Below are 22877 nucleotides of genomic sequence, written 5' to 3'. Positions count from 1 at the left end.
CCAGTCCTGGCCTCTCTCAGGTGCACGACTGGGCTGGAGTCAGAGCTTGAGGTGGGAAAGGAGGGGCTAGAGTGGGCCCAGAGTCCTGTATGGTGTGGGACTGAGCCCTGCCCCAGACCTCTGGTGAGTCTGGACCCCACCTCCCCAGATTTGCTGAGGCCAGAGCCCTGCAAGGCAGGGCCCAGAGCCTCATGCAGTGTGGGGGCAGAGCTCTCCTGTCCCCACACCCCCACCATGTCATGGGACCAGGGCCGGATCCCTGTAAGGTGTGGGGCTGGGGCCCCCAGGACCTCCCATGGGACTGGAGCACCCCACCCCCCCCAGAGTCCCCACTATGGGGCTGGGGCTGCAGCCCTGCATGGTGTGGGGCTAGGGCAGAAGTGTCCAGCCCACAGGCCAGAATCTGGCCCACGGAGACTTTTTATCTGGGCCGCAGTTCTGGCAGTGCTGCCGTTTTCCCAGTGTGGCTCGCACAGGCCTAAGCTCTGGCCAGTGCAGTTCCTGCCAGTACGGCTCATGTGGGGTGCTGCTCCAGCTGGTGTGGCTCCGACCATTGCAGCTCGTGGCTCTGGCCAGTGCGGGGTGAGGCTCCGACTGGTGCACCTCGCTCAGGTCCTGGCTTGCACAGCTCCTCCTGCTCCTGAGGTGCCAGCAGCTTTAATAAAGTTGCTGCATTCAGCCTGTGCGGAGGGTGCCTAGCTGTGGGGGAGGGGGAGGGCATTGATTTAGAGCAGGGCTTTGGGGGGGTGCCTGGCTCTGGGGAATGGGAGAGGGGATTGGTTTAAAGTGGGGAGATGGGGGTGCCAGGCTCTTGAGGAGGGAAGGAGGATTGGGTTACAGCAGGGAGCTGGAGGTACCTGGCTCTGGGGAAGGGGGAAGGAGGGCGTTGGGTTAGAGCGGGAGGCTGGGGGTGCCCAGTCACTGTCTGGCCCGTGAGAAATGAGACAGGTAGCTGCTTCTCCTGGATGATCAACTTCAAGCCAGATGAGGATCTGGCCTTGTGTTTGCTTAATAGATTTGAACAAAATCCCTTTGGCTCTCTTTTGAGTTAGGAGTTGTAGGGAGAACAAACTTTTTCCTATTAGGAAAAGTATATTTTTCCCCAAAGGGTACGTAACAATGGTGGAAATTTGGCATTGGACTAGAACACTATTTTGGTTGCGAGACTTCCAACATCTATATGAGGTAACAAGTTTTGCTGGTGATTCAGCTTCCTATGCAGCAACGTACATGAGCAAAAGCTCAATTTCAATCATATGAGCAATCCCATATGCTTTGTCAGATGAGGGTCTCCTTACATGTCACATTTCCCACCATGGAGGACCTCTCCTTAGGCTTGAAAGCATGTCTCTCTCACCAACTGAAGATAGTCCAATAAAAGATATTACCTTGAGGCTCTCATCTGTCATTCTAGATGAGTGGTGGGCAAACTTTTTGGCTTGAAGGACACATGTGAGAATGGAAATTGTATGGCAGGATGAGGTGGGTAGGAGGACTCAAGGGGTGTCATGTGGGAGAGGCTATAAAGGATGTTACTGAAGTAGGAAAGGGGGAGTCTGTGGAGGTTGTGTTGGGGGAGCTTAAAAAAGAGGACACTGATAGATGGGAGCAAAGGCAAGAAGACCCGGGGATTTGGGAGGAATGTCATGATTGACAACAGGAAAAGCAACATGAAGGTCAAGAAGCATGAGGAAAATGAAAGGAAATCACACTGGCTACAACCACACTACAGCGGGAGATCAACCCCCTGAGGGTCGATCTTCTGGGATTTGTGCAAAATGATGCTGCCAGGGGTCGATGATGACCCCCCTTATTCCTGTCAACTTCCGCCATGTGGACAGACATAGAAGGTGATCACAGATAAATTGATTTTAGCTACTCAGTAGGTGCAGCTAAAATTGTGTATCAGCAGTCGACTTCTATGTCTAGTATAGACATACCCTTAACCCACAATAGCCGTGTCTACACGAGCCAGCTACTTCGACGTAGCCATGCCAACTTCGAAATAGTGCCCGCCACATCTACACGTGGCAAGTGCTATTTTTAAGTTGAAATTGATGTAAGGTGGTGAGACATTGAAGTCGCTATCCCCAACAGGAGATGGGAATAGCGCCCTACTTCGACGTTGAACATCGAAGTAGGGCACATGTAGACAATCCGCATCCTGCAACATCGAAATAGCGGGGTCCGCCATGGCGACCATCAGCTGAGGGGTTGAGAGACACTCTCTCTCCAGCCCCTGCGGGGCTCTGTGGTCACCGTGCGCAGCAGCCCTTAGCCCAGGGCTTCTGGCTGCTGCTGCTGCGGCTGGGGATCCATGCTGCATGCACAGGGTCTGCAACCAGTTGTCGGCTCTGTGGATCTTGTGCTGTTTAGTGCAAGTGTGTCTGGGAGGGGCCCTTTAAGGGAGCGGCTTGCTGTTGAGTCTGCCCTGTGACCCTGTCTGCAGCTGTGCCTGGCACCCTTATTTCGATGTGGGCCGCTTTGGCGTGTAGACGCTCCCCTGCAGCACCTACTTCGATGTAGTGCTGCCCAACGTTGACGTTGAACGTCGACGGCACCAGCCCTGGAGGACGTGTAGACGCTAGTCATCGAAATAGCTTATTTCGATTTTGCTACATCGAAAAAAGCTATTTCGATGTAGCATCCCCGTGTAGACGTAGCTCACGTGTGGCAGGTTTTGCCTCATGCTGGGTTGTGTAGAGTGATGGCTGCTGTGCAGTGTTACCTTTAACTGAAAACCATTTTGTTTTGTCTTTTTTGTTCTGAGTTCGAGCAAAGGAAGGAATGAGAGAGTCTCCTATGAGTTTCAGATGTGTTCATGCCTCAGATTTTTAGGTTTCATCTGTGTCCAGGAGAATTCCAGAACACAGAACAGAAACTGCATCCATAAAGTTGACTGGTTTAGTCGTGATGTGTGTTAGTCACAGGGCAGCATATGAGTGTTTGAACAAACTGTTTAATTTGTTCTGGTATTTCCTCTCAGTATCAAAGTTAAATTGACCATTCTCTCCTTCTTCAGGTTCTCTCTTTTCTCTTTATGTGGAATATATTATTTCTTTGTATATATTTTGATGGAAATCTATAAGTCTCAAAGATAACCACTAATGGCTTGAAGGTTGTTTCAGCTATCTTTACAGTAAGACAGTCCCTTTTGGTACAGGGTCAAAACACTTGTTATCATAATCTCCCATTTGACATTATTTTCTTAGACATCCTCTCTTTCCCAGCCTTTCCCCACAGTTTCCTTTTCCTTTTCTTTACAAGTCAGTAGCATCAAAGACATTTAAATCTCTGACATCTAGTTGTTAAATAACAAACTAACCACCAGAGGGCAATGATAATAGCAATAAAGGGTGCACAGTAATTAGCCTTGCTCTCTACAGAAATTCAAGCTATAATAAAAGCAAAACTTACTAATTCTGATCTGTTATACTGAAAATACGTCATCTAAACCCCATTGCATAAAATAAATGGATAGAAAGGATATATAAAATAATGTACTTTACTGGAATAATAATGTACAGATCATATCTTTCTGTTTTCTTTTGGAAATCAAGTCACTTATTTAGGTGCTTAAGTAGATTTGCTAGCCTAACTTCCATAAATCCGTTTTTAAAAATCTTGTTCATGGTATCGATCATTCTAGTATCCTAGGACTCAATCCAATAAAGGCTAACTTATGTGATTAACACTTTACACCTGATCTGTTTCACTGAGGTCAGTGGCCCTGCTTATATGTATGATTTTATGCTGTGGCATTGGAGCCTAAATGCTGAAATTTCTCTTACTGGACTTATCTACATTAGGATTATTTGTCCAGAATTTTTTCGCTCTTCTCTCTGGTTTTCACCCATGACAGGCGTGTTGATGAAGCCAAGAGGCCAGTGGTTTCCAACCTTTTAACCACCATGTCAGAGACATTAGCCGTAAAACATGATTAGTCTGTATGCTACTCACACCTATAGCTGGTTTAGAAAAAGGAGTTTTCTTTGTCGGAAAATGTCAAGTTTTCAGAAGAAGAGTGAAAACCAAAATATTTTCATGAAGATGGGAAATATTTTGAATCAGAAATGACATTGTGGTGCCTCCTGCTTATTCTCCTCCCTTGGCTGCATGTACCATATCACCTATGATGCACCACTGTCTCCCCACTCAGTGAGGGGAGGTGACGCATGGTAGTGTCATGGCTGCAGTGCATCACAGCAGTTGAATTCCAATATGGAGCCTGGTTGATAGAGAAGAACGGGAACATGAGGCATCGGGACCACAACTCCCATGAGCCCAGCCAGCAACAACACTCTCCATTTGTAGCTGAGTTATTTAGGTTCTCAGCCAAAATCTTTTTCTGTCTTTAGTTTGGGATGATTTAAGTTGTTATTGATGCACTGAATTTTCCATGGAAAACCTGCTTTTTTCACAAAAATGTACTTTAGTCGAAAATCACATTTTCTGGAGGAAACCAGCTTTGACAGGAAGATTAGGGGCCAGCTAGACTTACGACACCACGGATCTGACCCGGTGGTAGGAACAGTGGCATATTTTAGCAAAATCATTTTAATGTGGACCCAGTTTCTTTCATTTCGATGTAATTTTATGATGAGGGCATATCTGTTTTGAGAGTCGAGTAAGTGTGGGACAACAGGTCAGCCACTGCACGTACACATTTCAGATTTCTACTCCATTTACGGCATATCATGGGGCCTACCAATTTGTCATAGGGTCATGTGAGCCAACGCTGGTTTGTTAGGGTAGTTTGCGAGCTACTGGACTGATGCTGCCTTACGTAAAAATGCAAACCGACCCTCATCTCCTCCCCCCCACCTATCGAATTCTGCTAAAACAATGATCAGAGTCTGATCTATTGAAGTAATAGTCCTAAAGTTCAGTGCAAGTCCTCGCACCATGTTGGGAGCCTCAGGCCAGGTTATTCAATCCTTACTCACTTGGCTATACCACAGATTCTTCTCGGGTGCTCTGTGTGGGAAAGAAATTACTCCGGGTTGATTTCTGGCTTCTTTTTTGAGTGTGACATGACCAGTGAGGAAAGGATGAAAGTGGCCTGATGCTCATAACTCTTTCTGTACATGGAAATTAGTAGTGTTCAGAATTGGGTTTGGAACATCCACCTCATTTCTTTCAACTTAACAGGACCCAAAGGTGGAATGCATAATGAAGAGGCAAAGGTACAAGGTGCGGGAGCCAGCATGAACTAAGGAGAGGAGCTTGAAACACAGGAGGGATTAATTTGTTTAACAGTCAGACACTCTCCCTCTGATCCCACGTGGTATTTCTGGTTTGTCCAGCAAGCTTATCACTGGCTATGGACCTAACTAAGAATGGGGTAGTTTAAGCACAAGGTTGAGTGCTTTTCTGAATCCTGACCACATGAGATTTTCTCTGTTGCTTCAGTCCTTCATTTTATTTGAATATAGAATGGGGACCAGGAGCCAGGATTCCTGGGCTTTATTTCTGACTCTGCCACTGAGTCTGTTTCATGGCTGGAGCAAGTCAAGTTACTTTTCTGTGCCTCAGTTTCCACACTTGTGAAATGTTCATGATAATACCTAAATTGCAGGGTTATTGTGATGGTTCCAGTAGGTGCCTAGCACTGAGAGGCACCTCACTACCACCTGCCTTTTGCACGAGGGAGCCTTGTCTGTACTTGCCAGGAATCAGTTCCTTGACACTGCCAGCCACAAGCAATGCAAATCGTTCCTGCTCAGCCTGTGCAGCCTCTGTTCTTGCCTAGCAACAGGAACACCCTAACCTCCCAGGCCTCTGAGCATCCTCTCATTGTGTCCAGCCCTTTTCAGAATTACCAGGCCTGCTGTTCCTAAAGGAACACATCTTCCTAGTTATGCTTCAGAATGCAGCCCCACTTAACACATGGCATTTAGATACATTGAGACAGCGAGTACACATCTCCTTAAAAAAGCACAGAGAGTCAGATGGTGGCAAACAGAAATATTGGACGCAAAGGGTTGCATATAAAATAAAGTCCTTCTTACAGTGTTTTTCAACCAGAATGAGGCCCTTTCCCAAACCCAGGCCCCGTGGCAGCTTGCCTCCCCCGTGAAGGATCCTTCCGCATCCTGAGACATACTGGAGATAATCCAATCCCTTTGTACTTCACCACTAAACCAGGGTCTCCTTCCTGCTTCCCTGCTGTTCACCTCTTCCTGTTAATTCTCCTTCCTGAAGGCAATCTCGTAATTCACATCCGACTCATTATGAAGATAAACACAATGGTCAACCAAGGAGAGAAAGCAGGTGGTAGTGAAGTGCCTCCTACCGGTCAACCCATCCCTTGCCAGGTTACGGCCTGGTACCTCCGGGTGACCTGCTTCTAACCTAAGTAACTTCCTATACCTAGACATCTTCATAGATACCTCTTCTTCTAGATTACCCCCTCGTACATTTCACAAGGATTATGATGACCAGTGTGATGTAGGCTTCCTTTATTGAACTCACATGATATGTTTTGGTGAACTAAAATACAAATATCAGACCCAGGAATCTCCATAACCCTTATGTACCTCTCTGCCCTCTATTAGTCGGCATCAGGAGGTCCTTGGGTCACTGTAGCATGACACCTAATCAGTTGTAAAGTGTTTTGATCTCCTGAGATGAAAGTTGCTATATTAATGCACGATGTTTTATAAGATTGTTTCTATGCCAACTAAGATTAGACCTCAGTAACCTCATAGCTGCTAGGATGTATGCAAATGTCTAATGGACACTCTGTACCTTTTCAAGATGAGCCGAGGGAAGTAAGAGAGCAGAGACGCAGTGTTTCACACCAGTGTCAGCTGCCTCTCTTCTTGTTCTGTGACCAAATTCTAGACACCAGCAATGCAAAAGTTCTCATTCAGCATCTTTCTGTAATAGCAACTGACAGTGGAGGAAGTCTGCTAGGATATTACTCGCTTCCTCAGTAGTCCTGAGAGTGATGGTCTGTATTCAAATTGCTATTGTAACTGCAGAAGAGATTGAGGAAAGGAAAATATTCAAGAGAGAGACTCAGAAGTTATGGTTTATGAAGTGTCCATTATAAAGGCAGGTTTGGAAACATCCATGACTTAACACTTTGTGAAGGAAAAAGAAGTTTCTTTCCACAGAAAATTTCTCCTCAGCCTCTGCCAAAGGAACCAGCTTAGTGTTTGCTGTGAATTTATGGTTATTTTGACAGGTAGTTTTTGAATTACAAGATCCAGACACGGTAGTAGGACAGTTTTTCAAAGAGTGAAAAACTAACACAGTGCTGCACAAATGCTTCAACTCCTGGACCCCCGTGGGCATTGGCACTGGCAATTTGCTAAAGCAACAAGCTTTTCCTTTGATCTATGCCTAAACTTAGAGAGGATTTTAATCAGAGAAGTTAATCTACAAATACACCAAAGTGAATTCTCCAAGGCCAGATGAATCAGCTGTGAACTCAGAACACCTGGCTCCTAGTCTGCTGATCTGAACGTCATTCAGCACTTCTGCTCTTTCTAAACGTACAGCCAAGTCAGAAACTGAGGGTGGGGCACAGAATTGCCATGCCCCTGGGCAAGATGGGAAGGAAGGGGCCAGCTCAATGCTCCCAGAAGGGGCAGGGTGGAGCATTGGGCTGAAGGCTCAAGGCTGGGAGCTAGCCTCTCTTTGTTAGCTGATAGTAATTTAAAAAGGCCCAGGGCAGGGGTTGGCAATCAAAATAGCAAAAAGCCATTTTTTTAAATTCAGCAAAAAAAATAAATTAATTCAGGAGCCGCGATGCCTGTAAATACAAGATGCTTCTTAATAAATAACATCAAACCCTCCTTTTTGTAACCCCTATTTTATGAGCAGCGCATAGACAATGATTTGCAATGCGATACATGTTTACTGCAGGATGTTCACAAATTTTTTACATGTTCTATTTCCTCACACTTTCTGTGTGTGTGTTTGTACCACTGTCTTCCTGACTCTCCATCCTGAGCCCTATGCCTCTCTCGAGAACGCTAGATTCTGAACAGCTTTGGTTTTGAAATCACGGTACATGTGCTCCAATACTTTTGATAAAGCACTCTTTCATATATTCTCCCATCTGCGAGCAGCTTTCCTTGTTTCACAGTCTCTTGACTTGCCACAAACCTAGCCACAGTGACACTACTTGATGATTTCACCCATTTAGTGAACGTGGTCTTACTTTGCTCTGCTTTTCATAGCAGCTCCTCCACAGCCTTTTTTCTGGCATCTCCAGCTAGCTACTGTTCAGCACAAATAATGTGTTTAATGAGAAAATGCCTCTTGAGGTTGCATGTTTTTGTTGGTGGTGAATTTCTCATTGCAAATAAGACATAAAGGGAGCCCAGCCAAACTCAATATTAATGTGTAGGGTTGGGTCCATTCAGTTTGAAATTCTGTTTTCATCTTCAATTTTCCTCTATTTTGAAGCCATTCCAACCCCACTTTAATGATGCCAATTTTACTTCATGTTTAATTTCAGTTTTCTTTCTTAAAATACGTGTTGCTCTTCACAGCGGGAATGCCCCAAGCTTCTTTTTCCTTTTCAAAATCAAGACCTTTTATAAGTGACATGCTCAAAACACAGATCCAGTATCATATCTCACAATGCACTGCACATATTAAAGGGGGAGTTATCCAATGTTTTGAGATCACATGGTTTACTGTTTTAGATATGAGTTGTTCATTTTTGGGCTTTTAGACGTTCACCATTTATTGAAAATAATAAATAATCCGGGTGTGTGGTTTTTTTTAACTTTGCAGTTATAGCATTTGGAGGCAAAAAGAAGTCCTTAACGAGTCACAGGTTGCAGACCTCGGGCTCGGGTCAACTACCCCCTTTGCATTCTTTCCATCAGTGGGCTTAGGCAGAAACATGTGAGAGTCTGTCCAAAAATCCAGACTAAGATCTTTTTGGACGTTATCAGTATTCACAGAAATACCGCCTGTCATTCTGACTGGTACACTCATTGTTTCCTTGTGCTCCCCCTTTGGTCCACCTGCATCCACCCAATTCTCTCATACTTGGATTGGAAGCTTTCTGGGGACAGGAACTTATTTTGTTCTCTTTGTACAGAACCTGTCACAGTGGGGTCCTGGTCCAGGACTGGGGTTCCCAGGCCCTGCTGCTAGAAAACACATATCAGATTCCAACTGGCAAGCTAATGTAGTCTTGCTTCCTTGTAGATTCCATCAGTGCTGTGCCCTGTCTAGCTGCAAACTTCTTCAGCTGTGTGACTTCAATTTGTAAATGATTTCTCTGTGGGTGAGAAGTGATCTGGCTTCCCTGTTTTCAGCAAGAAGAGTGTACTCTGTGCACGACATACCACCATGCATGTGGTTAGCTTGACCACCTGTGCAGGTATGTGTATCTTACACTGAAGCATGCTGAGAATGCTCTTGTTTCGACTGTATAAATGGGCATTGTGCATCGTAACACTCACTTGAAGTTCAACGTGGTGTTTGTCTTTAGTCTGACATCACAGCATTAACTTGGTTCTGTTGGTTGGGCCAGAGATCCCCCAGCTGCTGGTCCTAGAGCTCTTTGTGAGTGGGACTGCAGGTTCCCAGTGCCACCATTGTGGGTCCATGTGCACCACCACTACCTCCTTCCCAGGCAGTTGTGTGCACTGCAACCTGCTGTAGAGCTCGAACCAGACCCTTGCTTCACCATGGTGAACATAGTCCAAATTCTGGGCGCTGGAGAATGCCCTGTCGTAGGAGAGGTGACGAGCACTGGATGGCGTGGTCCTGGGGTCAGAGTGGTGCATTGGTATGGGTGTCTAAAAATGCCAGAAACTTCTGGTTTAGGATTAAAAGAAATAAAAAAAGGAAACTCAGTCTAGTTTGCATGTGCTAGTTCGGTCTGTTGGCCATGAGGTACGCTCCAGACCTTAATTTTGTGTGCCAACAGAAGGACAATCTACCTGTATGCCCCAAAGATGAAACCTGAGATATAGAAGGTCCATGAACATAGCCAATTGCTACATGTTGCAGGAATCCCAACGGAAAACCCTATGTATAAGCCAGACTCTAAAAATGGAGGTTCCTCATGTAATTCAGTAGCATCATGGGACACGTGGGAATGCAAAAATAAACAGCTAATGAGAATGCCACCTGCTGTCACATAAGGGTGAGAGGATATTAAAGAAGCTAGAGACTGAGTAAATGAATGGATTATGGCCAATGGACTCAGTCCAGGAAACACAGAGGGCAGTACAAAAGAGGTGAGGAAGGCAGAAGGCTAGAAGAGACTTACCTGGGATATTGTGTGCTACTTTGCTCCAGATGGGGACAAGGAAATTTTAAAGGTGGAACGCCAATAAAAGGGAAAAAGGCTGGAAATGCATGAAGGCACAGGAGAGAATGGGTGTAGGTAGGAAATCAGAAAAGGTGACACTTCTAGGTTATTAGAGTTTATTTTTTAATTCAATTTTACTTGAGAGGTCTACTGGACATGTGAAAGTCTCCCCTTCCTCAGCAAATTTCCCACAGCTTTACAGGGCTGGGAGAGGACCAAGAAAGGTGTACAGAAGAGCACTGCTGAGGTACGAAGTTGAGTCAAATTGCTGAGAGTGCTGGTGGGAGGCATTTAAGGTTAACAAGGTGCAGGGAGTTGTGGAAATTGAAATGCTTGTTTAGAACTGGTATTTGGAGGTGTAGAAGGACTCTAAAGAGATCAAGTGCATGGTTCACCCATGATTTTTCTGCTGCCTGTGACAACAATCTGGTTTTCATTTAGCACTTTTCATCCCAAAGGATCTGTTTCGGATCTTCTTCCCACGGCGTGCTCACTGGTTGGCCACAAGCCATCCTCCAGGGAGGGGTGTCACGGGGCAGATTTCCCTCCCCCTGGATTCCTTGCTGCAAACAACCCTCCTGGGCACCAATGGCAAAATAACTCCTTGTGCTTCATTTACAATATGCTTTGGGAGTATTTGTTCATTACAGCATAAGGTTTTACCCCAAGCCTTTACCTGCTGCTAAGGCACTAGGGAGGTGGGGATGAGAGATGGGAAAAAGAGTTCATCCTTCTGAGATGTCAGGCTACTTTGCCCTTCCTGCCAGCCTTTTCCTTGCCCCTCTCAACCATCCTCTACTGACAAACTTCTTCCATTACCTCGACCCTTTGGCTCAAGTGAGGACTCTTCCCAAGTGCACAGAACAGTATGTCAGCTTTAGGCTACTCATGTCCTTTCATGGGGTGTCTTGACTTTCACCAATCTGTTTAATGGCAGGACTCAAAACTGGGGGACAGGGTGTCTGACCCACCTAATTTAAGGAGTAATTTAATACTGACTCTGGAGAAGAGGCATCACTTACCAAATCAATGAGAGAGAGAAGGATTTTCAAAAGTACCTGTAACCCCGCTAAAATCCCAGCCACTATTGCCTGCAGCATACTGGTTTTTCCTTGGAGGTGTCCTATGCCAATGCCCACCTGGTCTGACTGTTTACTTGTAAGGACTGAGAAGGTCACAGCCTGAGCTGACTCAGGGCTACATTTAGCTAAAGCCTGCAGCTAAAAATCTTTAGCAGTGGCCATGTGCTTTTGTCCCCTCCCGAGTCAGTTAAAAATAAGTAACTCTCTTTTAAAAAATGCCTTCCCAATTAGATTAATTGCATGTAAAGAAACTGTGGGGTTTTAGCCATTCCTATTAAGAAATAAATTAATGTTTGTATGAAATTATATAAGAGCATAAAGGATAGACAAATCATACCAGAATTTCCCTATACGAAGAGCCCCTAAGCCAAAGTTTTCTGTGGATCTACACACCTGTCCAGGACAGCACAGCTTTGACCAAACTCCACCTTTTCCTTTTTTGAGAGGTCTGAGTCCCACTCTTCCCTCAAAGCTCCCAGTTTCTCAGCTGCTAAATAGGATTTGCTCTTGGCTCCCCAGAGAGGAAACATGAACCACGCAAAAGCCCACAGCTCCGCATTAACTCTAATGACCTGGCCTCTGTTTGTAGCTGTGACTAGAAACCAGCAGTAGGCATCATTTCTTCTGACTAGAGCAGTTCTGAAATAAGTACAAAGCAGTTTAATAGGGAGTTGGAGTCCAAACACAAGACATGTATCAAAAGAATTTATTTTATGAATACATTATGTTGTTGTGCACAGCACATACATATAAAAATAGAAGCAATTGCATTTTATAAATGATGGACAGTTTCGTGTTTCCCACAAACGTACAATCTTATTTGTAAGTCCACACTGAGTCAGAAGATGAGGTATATTTTGGTGGCAGGAAAACAATGCTAGAACTTTGGCACCATTTTACTGTGCAAAATAGAATATTGGAATTGAATTGAAATGAGGTATTCAAAGATGATTCTGCTTTTCTGGGATATATGTGAGCCATCTTATTCACATAAGAAAGGTCCTGATCCAGCTCCAAGAGAGAGAGATCCTGACATCTGTGGATGTTGGATCAGCTCCTAAAATTATTATGGGGTTTGCCCATGGGAGCAAAGCAATCCTTGTAATGTGATTCTTCTACAGATATGTTACCTACGTACAAAGGAAGAGCCATGTAGGCCAATCACCCGTATGCACAGGGTATTTTGACGTCACAAATAACTTGCTAAGAGGGGCTGATGTGTGGATATGTTCTGATAATGACAAAAGGGGTTCTGTATTTTCCCTCATGTTGCAAATACTATCATTCCTCTAAGTGTTTTACTTAGGGAATTAGCTCATTGTGCTACTCGCTTCCATGAAGACTTGTTCATGCAAGGGAGGGTTTGTAAGACTGTATGAGAAGTTACTGAGGGAATTAGGGTATAGACATAGCCATTTCGCATAGAAGTGACTGTCAGAAGGAATTTCCCAGCAAAAGTTCTGTCGACAGATTGCGCCCGTACATAAAGGCGGATTGAAAGAGCAAGCCGCTTTGTTGACAAAGAGCAGACAGACGGCCCAGACCTCTCCTGGCAGAACAGCTGATTGGAAGCTCTGCAAACAGGGCTGCTTGGTGAACCTGAAGCCCTGCCTGTCGACAGCAGGGGCCCCAGAATGTATACACAGCTGTTTTGTCAACAGAAAACTGTCAACTAAAGCATTATACCTGAACAGAGAGGGATATAATACTGCCAGCAGATGTGCCTATTTTTTGGACAAACTGTCGACAAAGCACATGTTGCATGTAGACACTCTACGGGTTTTTTCCAACAAAAGCTTAATTTTTCTGGAAAAACCCTCTTTTGTAGACATAGCCATGTGTATCACTTATAGCTTGCTTCTCTAATTGCCTTCTCTGCAAACTCCCCTGAGATCTGCACAGTAAGCTGTACTTTCTGACTCATTATCATCAGTGAAGTAGGAGGAATCCATTGGAATTCAGCTGACAATTTTGCAAGCAGTGCATGAGGCAGAATGAAATGAGGCCCACACTCTTGCAGCTGTTTTGGCTCTACAGAGCTAACAGTGAAACTTGGCTTTGGTTGTAATGTAAAATACCATGACTTGAAGGTACATGTGAAGATGTCAAGTAAGCATGTATCATTTGAGACAGCCGCTCCTATGAATTTAACCACACATTAGAGAGGGATCACAGTCAACACATCCCTCCAAATGTCTGCTTATCTGAGGAATATGCAACCCCATCATGCTATGGCATCATCTGCAGAAGACAGCTCTTCTGAAAGAGACATAATCCACCACATTCACACTGATCTTCGTTCCCTCTGCTGCAGTATCTTTGCTACACGTTCTGCTTTCACTGGCACTGACTCTACAAAAGAGAGGCAGTGTTCACACTTCTCAGTAGCTTTAATGGCCCAGAAAACCAAATACCCACCTGGACTGTTCCTGCAGGGGGGTCTGTTACACAGACCAAGTCAGCACATCCCTAACTTTTTTGATGTATTTTGAACAGACTCCATGCCCAAGTGTGTACCGTAATGTCACCGATGACACACCATTAATGGGGCTGAATCTGGTCTTGTATGCCAGTTGTATACTCATCTAACACCACTGACTTCAGTGGTGTTACTCTAGGTTTATATTACTGTGACTGTGAACAGAATTTGTTCCCAGCGTATTAACATTTGAGCCAAAGTGTAATCAAATATTGCCAATGTATCAACATTCAAAACATTATTTCTTTTCTCTCTAACTCTTCTATCCCTCTTTAAATGTACTTTCAAGACAGCCAGGAACATAATAGACTGGCTCCACTGCTGGTGTCCCATTATAAATCCACTGGCTTCAATGGCGCTCTGCCTATTTACACCAGCTGGGGAACTTACCCGCTGTTCTCTAAGCAGTGTTCAGACCCGTCTTCAAACATCCTGCTCCTTCCCTCTTAAAAATGCAACGCAAATAGCTTCAAACATGGTAGATATCTACAGTATGGCAACCTCATTTCTCTTTCCATGCTGCTGCACTCAACAACTCAATCATTCTTTTCCCTTGCCTTGTTATGAATGTATAAATCATGTCATTCCTTTTCATCTCTTTGTTTACACTGTGATCAAAAGATGTTTGAGCACTTGAGAAAGTCTACATTTGGAGTAAAATTCAAGTATAACACCCATAAGTAACTGGAAAACGTTTCTTGATATTAAAATTATTTTCACGATAACTTGAAAAGTGTGCATCTACATATGCATATGGAGACACACATTGGACCAAATCCTCTACTGGTGTAAATTGGTATAACTGGTAATGGAGCGGTGCTGATTTATATCAGTCAAGGACCTGGCTGTTACAGTGTACTTAGGAGGTCAAAAGGCCAAAATTCATCACAAATATACACCCACTGCAAATAGAATGGCATGTCAAACTGATGATATTCAGCATCTTGGTTGCAGGTGGGAGATTATCTTGCACTTGGACATACTCTTCTGCAGCAAGCTGGTGGTTCTATGTGGAAAATGCCCATAATCTGATGCTGCACTGAGTCTAGTTTCAAATTTAGGAGCATCCCATCAGCACAGGCATCTCAAGACTTCTGGCAACTTACATTTATAGCAACTATTGACTTAAGGCCTCTTAAAATACTCCTTAAAGGCAGAGAGAATGTGGCATGACTGGTATTCTGGAAAAAAAGGTTATCTAAACAGTTGGGCAGGGTTGTCTGTCCTTCATGTGTATTTTAGGAGAGATTTGGGGCACAACACATGAAATTTGCAAAGAGTCCCTGTAAGTAAATAAATGTTTATCTTTACCAATTGGAATTATGATGTAACTCCCTCCAAACGGCATTACCATAAGAGAAAGTTCAGGCATAACCTAGTGCGCTATTCTGCTTACCCTGATCTCACACAAACACAGCAGCCTTCCCGTTGTCCAAAACTATCACACAAAAGAACATTAAGAACAACTCCCCAGAATGATGGGGCAGTCAGTGTTTTAAACAAAGATGTTCTCTGAAATATCCCTTTGCGGAAAGCTACTGTCTACACCATACATTTTACAAGCTAAATACTGCAGCCTAATTCCAGCACTCTGAGATCACTTTAGTGAAGGTGAAATTAAACGGCCTTTAAATATTTACCTCCTGGCATGTCCGTATCTCTCTGTGTGGGCATCTTGGCCCCCAGATGCCATTGTGACAGGTGCATTCAAAACATATAGTTACAGAGACGTAATGTGCATGTATGTGAGTGTGTGTAATACACACTTTGTGTGGATAAATTAGATGTGAACACAAACATGTGTCTACAAGAGGGCATGAGGAGTCGTGATGTGAACAATCCTAACTGCTGAAGCGTTCAAAATCTTGAACTCAAGACATATATTTTACTGTTCAGGATCTCTCCTATGGAGGGCAGCGGGTGGGACAAATCAGTCCTTACTCAGGGCATGGCTATATCATGAGTGCTGCAGTGCCATAACTGCAGTTATGTTGCTGAAGCACTATAGTATACACACCTCCTGTGCTGATAGAAGGTTTTCTGTCACAGTACGGAATCCGCCTCTCTGAGTGGCAATTGTAAAGTGATGGAAGAAATCTTCTATCAACCTAGCCACATCTTCACCAGGGGCTAGGCTGGGTAAACCATGGCACCCAGGGGAATGAAATTTTCACGTCCCTTGAGCAATATAACGAGGTCAATCAAAAATGTAAGTGTAGAGCAGGGCTCAGGCAAACTGACTTTGTTCCTGATCCTGCAGAGATGTCCACGTGGGCAGTCGTAGACCCTCACTGGATCACCACTGACTTCATGGGATTCTTTAGGCACAAAAACTTTGCTTACGTGGAACCATTTGTGGGACTGAGACCCTAATGAGTTAAACTGACTGAAGACTTTGGGATTCAGACCTATTTATATGTGCAGGGGCAGATCCTCTGAATTTGTAAACTGGTGTAGCTCCATTGAAATCCATCCAGCTGAGGATTTGGCCCATTACAGGTTTTAATAAGAACGCTCAATCAAAAGGCTACTATATGAGGTAACTTTACATCAAATAACAACAAAAAAGGTATCTGTGACTGTTCTACAAGGTCCAGACACTTGCCCTTCAGTCAGGGTTGTAATTTTTTCCTGTACAGCACCAGTTGAAGCGTGCACACCTATACAGATTAGTGCACTCTAAGTACAAGAGAAGCAGCATATATTGTGTAATGGATCTACACAAACTTCTCTACTCAAATATACATATATCCACAAACAGTATCAATTACTTTACCTGGGAGCTTATTCACATGTGCAAAATGAAATAGATTTTTTTTTCTCCTGTGGTTTAACTGTTGCATTTGTTTTCATATTCTGGGCAAAAAATGTGTCACTGTCATTGCAGGAGAGACTTTGTTTCCTTTTTTCACTCTCCCGTGTTTGCTGAGTGCTATGTAAGCTCCTTGGTAAGCGTTAGATTCATATGCATTATAGTTATTGGGCAGCAGTGTTTCTTTGAATTTGCATTCATCTTGAAAAATTGCCTAGGGGAAAGGAGGAAAAGCAAAAAAAACAAAGTCACCAGAAATACTTTTGTTCTCATTGCTCGTAGAGCAGAAGAACCTGTTACGGCATGCAACAGGTGGTGCCATAGCGTCTGTGTTCAACAATCAAACTCCTCTAGCCCTCTTCAGTGTCATGTACATGCTGACGCCACCTGTTCAGACAGTGGTCTATCTACTTCTTGTCACCCAGTAACTAGTTAATTCATAATAAATCCTTGCTTTCTGAAGTCCCTCTGCCAAGAATGATTTACACCATCCTCACACTAATTTGTTGTGCACAGGGCATGGATTTGTTTCTATCCCTTTGCAAAAGTTTTGACATTAACAGAGGAATAACATTACCTGGTGGAAATTCTGCAACCCTTCTTCACATGAACACCCCACCCCCGTGTGAGAACTATTTGCTTTAATAAGCATTTTGCAGGATCAGACCCCAAACTGGTTCTAAATGTGCGATTTTTCTAAGGTGGTCATATGGTTGCAGACAGGATCACTTAAATCTGAGGAACTGTCTCCTATATATTCATATGGGGAACATTTTGTTACTTCACACAGGCTGTGTCTACACTAGCTCCCTACTTCAAAGGGAGGATGATAAGTAGAGTGTCGGGAGTTTAGTAATGAAGTGCTGCAGTGCATATGGCAACTTGGAAGTACCAGCAGGTGAGCCATGGCTACACGCAAGCTGGCACTTTGAAGTTTAACACTTTGAAGTTGCTGCAGCGGGAGAATTAGCTTAATGAAGTGCTGTATATGCAGTGCAGCACTTCATTAATAATCTCCTGTAACCCTACTTACCATCCTGCCTTCGAAGTAGGGAGCTAGCGTAGACACAGTCACACTGTAGTAAGTACATATGTGAAATGGCATATAAATGTTCTGTTGGCAAAGGGGGCTGCGTTATTGTACGGAAGGACAAACAAAAATGATTCTGAGATTGTGTCCTACATATGTAACGTCACTAACACTGATGCTGTAATCATGATTTGAGTTTCTGATCAGAAGAGCATGTATTTCTGTAACAAATTATTAGCCGTAGATGGTACATTTTGAATTGTAAAGTACACAACTATTATTATTTTCTAAAATGTCTTTTAAAAGGTGCTTTTAGGTGTGTTAAAATGGAACAGTTTTAAAAGGGTGAAGCGGACAAGCAGACAGGACTCTGGGGGCAGACCTGTTTTAGCTATTCCTAAATAGGGTTGAATCCAGCATATTTGCTGTTTGTATGCTTAAAGATATGCATGTTTGGATGTAAGCTGCTGCTTTGTGGACGCCAGTTGTCCTACTGGGATTATTTACAAAAATAAAAATCGTTCATATCAGTAAAGGTTTCAGGATCTGGCCGTTGTTTGATATTTTATTAAAGAACCAAAAACGCGTTCTTAAAATTACAGTTTTTCCAGGGAAACAACTTAGTTGTTTATGAACAAAAAACATTTCTAGCAAATTATCTTTATTTGGAGATGGACCTTTCATGAGAAGTGTTTTCTCATCACTTCACCTCCAAATTTTTCAGATCTCAGAACAGTTTCTGGATCAGAAGAAGGAGTTGAAATTTGAAAAATATTCACAAACTGGAAATGAAAAAAACCCTTTGGTTTAGGTCAGCTGGAATATTTTGTTTCCAATTTCATCATATTTTTATCTATAATTATCTTACATTTCAAAACAAAGTGCTTTCAGAAGGGAAAACTGGAATAATAAGTGTCTAAACAAAACTTTTTAGACAACCTTGAACCTTCTTCCAAAAAAAACCCTTGAGTTGAAAAATTGCTCAGAAGTGACTCTCTCCCACAAAACATCTAGGTTTTACTGAATCAGCATTTTTGATAAATTACCACCCAGCTCTGTACTACCCAATTTTCTTGCAGGGCCAGCCACTTTAAAGTGATCATTTCTGGTGGTGATGTGAAAGTTAAACTGCTTTGAGCAATCACTAACACTTTTCACAACTCTTGGGTGGTGTATTGATGTTAGACCAGTGGCTCTAAACCTTTTCACTTGAGCGGCCCCAATCCCCCCTCCCAACTGCTCACGGACCCCCATTAAAGCCAATCTTAGCTTTTCATGACATGAAAAAGGAAACCACAGCATAGATTTTCATACAGTAATTCATAACATTAGTGGAAGATATTTAATTTAAAAATTGATTGTAATTTTGCGATTTATTTAAAACTTATTCTCTATAATCACTTTTATTTTTTTCACAGATCCCCTGCAATACCCATGTGGACCCCCAGGGGTCTGCAGATCCCAGGTTGGGAACCACAGTGTTAGAACAATGTTGGTTGTGGAAATGAGCGTTGTTTTTTTTTTCTTTCCTTCTTTGGGCGTTGTGCTATGAACCAGGTTTCTAGGAGAGTTCCCAATGTGCATGGGGCAGTCAGTATTTGTGGATTCTGATGAACAAACTTCCTGCTTATTCCTTGAGGCCACCTGGGTTTTCTCTATGTAAAGTAATTTGAAGACAACTCCACTAGAGGAATCTCATGGGGATTTATCTTAACCATCAGTGGTGCCTGTCCTCCACAATGGGATTTCTACCCAGAAGAAGGTGTTCCCCTCTCCTGCCTGCTACCAGAGCTCTTTCGTGAGCAGGGCTTTCCTTTGCTAGAAGGGGTTTGCAAGACATGTAAGCAGAAAAGCCTTTTATTGATCATTGGCCCTTTTTTGACAAGTTCATATTTCTGAGGGGCCCCTTGTACCGTCGTGCTGGAATGCTTTTCGGTAACAATATATTGACATCATGCCAATTGCCACACTCACAGATGACCTTATACCCAGAAGACTTGCTGTAATAATTGAAAAATTGTTTTCTCCACTTGTGATCTCCATTTTCAAATGGAGAAAAAATACCCAAGGCTACTTAATAACAATATCATGGCCATTGTTTAAGACTTGAAAAATAAACTTGCACTTGTACTCACCGTTCCATATAACCTTCCTTTGTTATTCATTGCTATAAAGAGGGCACTTCTCACCCCAAACAGGCTAACAACACCTCGTTCCACAGTTGAGATTTCTAAAAGACCTAAACAAACAGAAAAAGTTTACTCTTCATAATCAAAAGAAATTAAAAACACAATTATTAAAACCCTTAAGAGAATGTCCTACAGAACTTTAAATCTCCCTATTACCCCTGCGTGGAATTCCCAAAATATATAGGGCATCACATTCTTTATTAAATTCTGTAGGTTTTTAGAATAATTTTTATAAAACCCTGTTCACTTGCTATAGAATCCTATTGGTTTCATGCCTGTTGTACTACAAAGTCCTGCAGAATTTGGGAATAATTTCTGATTGGTAAATCATAGCTATGGACTGGTCAACATTCTCAGTCTTGCCAAAAGAAATGTTTGCATCATGAAGCTTGCGATAATTTCTTCACTGGGGATGGCTTTATAAATTGAACTTTACAAGAAAATCAAATAAATAAAATACATTTCTTAGTCTTGCAGATTAAACACAGTAGCAGTGCTAATAAATTCAGATTAGTTGTGCCCTTTCAAATCCTTCATGTCCCTGAACTGCTAGCAAACTGCTATGCAGAAGTCATGCTAGTATGCTGAGTGAATTGAAAACCTCAAGATTCACATGTTTAAACAAAAATGCATGAGTTGAAAAAAATACATCATAAAAATGTGCAAATTGGTTAGTTTTTTTTTTTCTACACTGTAAAGTAAAACAGAGTAAAAATAAGTTGCATCTAATTTTGTCCAAGCATTCATGACATGTTTCAGTCCGGAGGTTTCTAGCACTGATTAATCCTGGAGACTTCTAAAAAGCAACAGATACAGTTTAGACTAATAATATCAAGCAGTAACATTTGTGTCCTACGCAGGGTAATTACTAGAGATTGCTGCAATTAAGTGACATCTATTCTATTTCATTTCTGGATGCAACTCACTGTATTGGTTTTCATTATGAACACCGCTTATCCTTCCATCTGGGAGGATTTGAAGGTGAAACCCGATGCCCACATTGCAGTAAAGCCTCCGCTGCCTCTTGATTCCTAGCAAATAGTCACTCTCCCAGTTCACATCTGATTTCTCTCCTGACATCCCAGCAATGGACCTGGACAACAGAGATTCCCATCCTCTCTCCAGCAATGTGCCATTAGTTCTGCTTACAGCTGGATACGATGAAACAATCCCAATCAGAAAACCCAAGAGAAGAAAAGCAGGCAACGTCCTGTGAATGCTGGCTTCGCAGGACATAGTGATGAGAAGTCTTTGTGCAATGGCCATCCGGTTCACCTCCCGGGCACGTGGTCAGAATTAATGGCCCTAAAAATACCGCCCTTCTTGTTTTTCTCCCTTCCACATGGTGGCAGAGGCTTATTTTTGGAAGGCAGATGAAGACTGCTGACATGAAACTAAAGCCTGAGAGCAGTTGGGTTGGGAACACAGACAGGCCAGCAGAACTCTTAGTGGTGGGGACCATGTTTTGTAGCTCCCACTGTCTAGTGGGCAGCCTCGATATACTTGATGGACCTATCTTTATAGCTGTTCCACCCTGCGGCGCACCAGTGTGTCACAACAGCTCGCTACAGCTGGCTGAAGCTTGATGAACGCTGTCATCCGTTAGAGACTGGAACGAAGTTTCATTGGATGGTCAGCAGGGGTTGCTGAATGCAAGGGAAGCAAATTGGTTGGATAATGCAAGCTGCCTTATTTAGAGAAGAAGGTGCAAATCCAGCTATGGACCAGGGAGTAATGGCAACCTTGCTGGCCACTTTCTCCACAGGATGTTCACTTGCCAGTAGGATAGTTCAGGCAGGTCAAGGCAATTTTTGAAGAAAATAAGATTTATAAGGGCTGAATCTGTGTTTCATTTTTAAGGATGGAACAAACACAAAGAACTGCACTCTGAACCACCTGAGAGCAAACAGCAGACCTGCCTCTGTAAGGCAGCTTCCATTTCTGGGGATGGGTTTACTATGACTCCCACCACATCACTGAATGTCCCTGAGGCTCCATTGTATTATCTCTAAAATACAGCTGATTATATTTACTTATGAACCTATCTTTGTGCCTGGGGATCTTAAAGTCTGAAGTGGATTTTGCTCTTGGCTGTTTCTTCTCCATATCCAAATCCTCAAGAGCTTCAGGGAAACACTCAATGCACTTATTGTAGGGGGGAAAACATGGTTGGTTTTCCACCAACTTTCTGCCCCCGCCCCAGTTCTGGAGGCTGGCTGATGGGCTGAACTGTCCCCTGCAACCAGCTGGAGTACCCTCAGGGTATCTCCAGTTTGCATGGGCAGAGAATTCCCAGAGTGCACTGTGCTAATCTTCAGCTCTCAGCCTCAGCCCACCCCAGAAGGCTCCCTGCCACAGAGCTGGGGCAGGAGCAGATTGCGTAGGACTGGTTATGCCAGAGGAGGATTCCTCCTCACTTGGGGGATTCTGAGGTTCTCCATTAAATCTGTTTTCAGTCCAGTAACACAAAGGAATCTTAAGGTAGTCCAGCTCGTCTAGGTCCCTTGACTGAGTAACTGTTGTGTAGGTGACTTGCAGCGAACCAAGCATGAAAGGGGAGGTTGGCACAGGAACCTGATGGTGGGAAGTTCTCCAGGAGAGATTGCTAGTATGGTGCAGGTGTCTGCAGCCTGGGGCCTGGGAGGCAAAGACAGTCAATGGAGCTCAGGAAGGGGGAATAGCCATCTTGGCAGGCACACTGACTCAGTGATTCATCTCAACGGCAACAGAGCTTGAATGAGACCCAAAGGAGGATACTAGAGGAAATTGTGAAGGGTGAATCTGTTTGCCAGTGTAAGGCTGTCAAAGGGAGGGAGGTGCATTTTCACTGGCTTGTTGCATCTTTAGTGCATCTGGTCTGCTAACACCCCTCTTTCTTATACTTGGTACAGCTCCCCTGAGCACCTCAGAGCTCTTTGCACAGAGAGTACAGCTAGTCTTTTCTTTGCCACACAGAGGCACATGGAGTTGAAGTTCTTTGTCCAGGGCAATGCA

General features: G+C 43.6%; 1 protein-coding gene across 1 annotated transcript; it reads right to left on the bottom strand.

The window, feature by feature from the left end:
* Window positions 1–12112: 12112 nt before the first annotated feature.
* Window positions 12113–21149, bottom strand: FGF6 (fibroblast growth factor 6). The gene is made up of 3 exons (XM_074983653.1): window positions 20810–21149; window positions 19830–19933; window positions 12113–16878 (listed from the first exon to the last, which is right to left on the bottom strand). Exons 1-3 carry the CDS (start codon window positions 21147–21149, stop codon window positions 16702–16704), a joined length of 621 nt encoding a protein of 206 aa, XP_074839754.1. The 3' UTR covers window positions 12113–16701.
* Between the last annotated feature and the right edge of the window lie 1728 nt (window positions 21150–22877).

Source organism: Carettochelys insculpta, chromosome 1 (assembly GCF_033958435.1).
Source record: "Carettochelys insculpta isolate YL-2023 chromosome 1, ASM3395843v1, whole genome shotgun sequence".
Taxonomy (NCBI): Eukaryota; Metazoa; Chordata; order Testudines; family Carettochelyidae; genus Carettochelys; species Carettochelys insculpta.
This window is presented reverse-complemented; position numbering and strand designations above follow the sequence as displayed.